Below are 1,819 nucleotides of genomic sequence, written 5' to 3'. Positions count from 1 at the left end.
GGAGGCAGCCCCCTCCTCTTCCTGCTGGGTGTCCCCTTTCCCTTGTCCCTCTGTCTTCTCCCTCCTGCCCCGGGTCTCCAGGGGCGGGCTGCTCACCTTTGCAGTGCACAGCACGGCCGGCCGCCTCTCGCAGGTGCCCGCTCAGCAGAGGAGCCGACCTCTCGGCCGCAGCACGGCCAGGCGGTCACAAGAGCCACATACCCAGAGGGCCACCGGGTGGGGGGCCACAGCGGCCCAAGACACGTACCTCTCCCGCTCGCCTTCGGTGATGTCATACAGGCGGTTGGCTCCTCCGTCGGCACAGGCTTTGAGAACAGCTTCAAACAGAACAAAACAGTGAGTCAGCGTGGAGACCTGCTGGTGGCCATGCAGGGGTATAGTCAGCGAGCCAGGTGGGCCGAGAAGAGAACTGAGCCCTGCAAGGCTAGTGAGAAGCCTTGCTGGGGAGGGTAAGGTGTGCCAGCCCCACAGGGGGCTGCTGGCTGGTTTAGGAGGGTCCTTTCCCGGCCAGGGGTGAGGGGCCACACCCTTAGCCGCTCTGAGGGGGACAGACGAGGCTGGCAGCTCTGTCCAGACCCACAGCCTCAGGAACCCCTTCTGGGGTTACAGTGCATCAGAATTGACTGGCCAGCCGTGGGCAGTGGGAGGCTGCTGAAGCCATAGGAGGTGCCCCTGCATCAGGTCCGCGCCCACCGGCTCATGCTGCCACGTGGCAGCATCACTGGGCCACGCCACACCACGCAGCACTCTTGTTGGGGGCTTGCTAGCCTAGCCCGGTGTGGGGAGCAGGTGGTGACCGAATTTTCAAAGAAGCAACGTCTGCAGCACGCACTGCCGGTCAGTGAGCAGACAGCACAGGCCGGTCTCCAGGGCGGCAGCCATAGCAGGGGCACGCGTGCCCGAGGGATGCTGCAGGAGGTCTCCAGGCACCAGGTGAAGTGGAATCAGCGCTCAACGCCGACACAAGACCAGGAGACGAGGGCACTGGCCACTAAGCCTTTCTGGGACCAGCACGACGATGGCCCTCAAACTGGCCGCTCCATCGGCTCTTGGAGGCTCCTCCCTCACTGGGATGGGAGGCAGTTGTTGAAGCGTCACAGGAGGAGTGAGTGCTTGGTACAAGGAGGCAGCCAGCCTCATTCTGGGGACCTGCAGTGAGCGCGCCGGGCATGGCCTCACCCTGTTGAGGCAGGTGGGCAGCATGACGCAGTCCGTGAGATTGTGTTTCCTCATTTAGCTGGTGATGGTCATGGAAGCATGGCCCACTCACACTCCACATTCTCCCAGGCCCTCAGCATCGGAGGGCCACGCTGGGCTGTGCGGACAGGGAGAGCCCCAGGCTGCAGGCACGGGCGGGAGTGGCCAGCTGATCCCAGCACCCTCGAACCTTGCCTATGAAGCTGGGTGTTTGGGGCACCTGCACATCCCCACTTGCCCAGGAGCACCTCGCCAGCAGTGCCCCAAAGCCATGGAAAAGACTCGCTCTACAGCAGGCTGTGTGTTGCTGGGTGCCACTGGGTCGGTCCTGACCCATAGCACCCTTAGGCAGGACGACAATGCGAAACACTCCCCTGACAACTGTCCCCGTGCTTGTGACCACTGTAGCAGCCGCTGTGTCCATCCGGCTCCTTGAGGGCCGTCCTCTTATTTGCTGCCCCTTTTCTTTACCAAGCAGGATGTCCTTCTCCAGGGACTGGTCTCCCTGACAGCATGTCCAAACCCTCGCCATCCCTGCCTCTAAGGAGCATTTCTTCTGGCCACACTTCTTCCAAGGCAGATGTTTGTCCTGTTGGCAGTCCGGTAGGTGGGAAAATGAAAA

At 62.4% G+C, this 1,819-nt stretch overlaps 1 protein-coding gene across 3 annotated transcripts in view; it reads right to left on the bottom strand.

Annotated features, from left to right (window-relative positions):
• Positions 1–1,819, bottom strand: part of TPK1 (thiamin pyrophosphokinase 1) — a 35,954-nt gene that overhangs the window by 23,322 nt on the left and 10,813 nt on the right. For all 3 annotated transcript variants that reach the window (XM_004713977.2, XM_045288980.1, XM_045288979.1), the window contains exon 4: positions 248–317. In XM_004713977.2, coding sequence (XP_004714034.1) covers positions 248–317 — 70 coding nt within the window. The remainder of the gene's footprint in view (positions 1–247; positions 318–1,819) is intronic.

Source organism: Echinops telfairi, unplaced genomic scaffold (assembly GCF_000313985.2).
Source record: "Echinops telfairi isolate 266 unplaced genomic scaffold, ASM31398v2 ScPeMD7_23;HRSCAF=83, whole genome shotgun sequence".
NCBI classification, from domain to species: Eukaryota; Metazoa; Chordata; class Mammalia; order Afrosoricida; family Tenrecidae; genus Echinops; species Echinops telfairi.
This window is presented reverse-complemented; position numbering and strand designations above follow the sequence as displayed.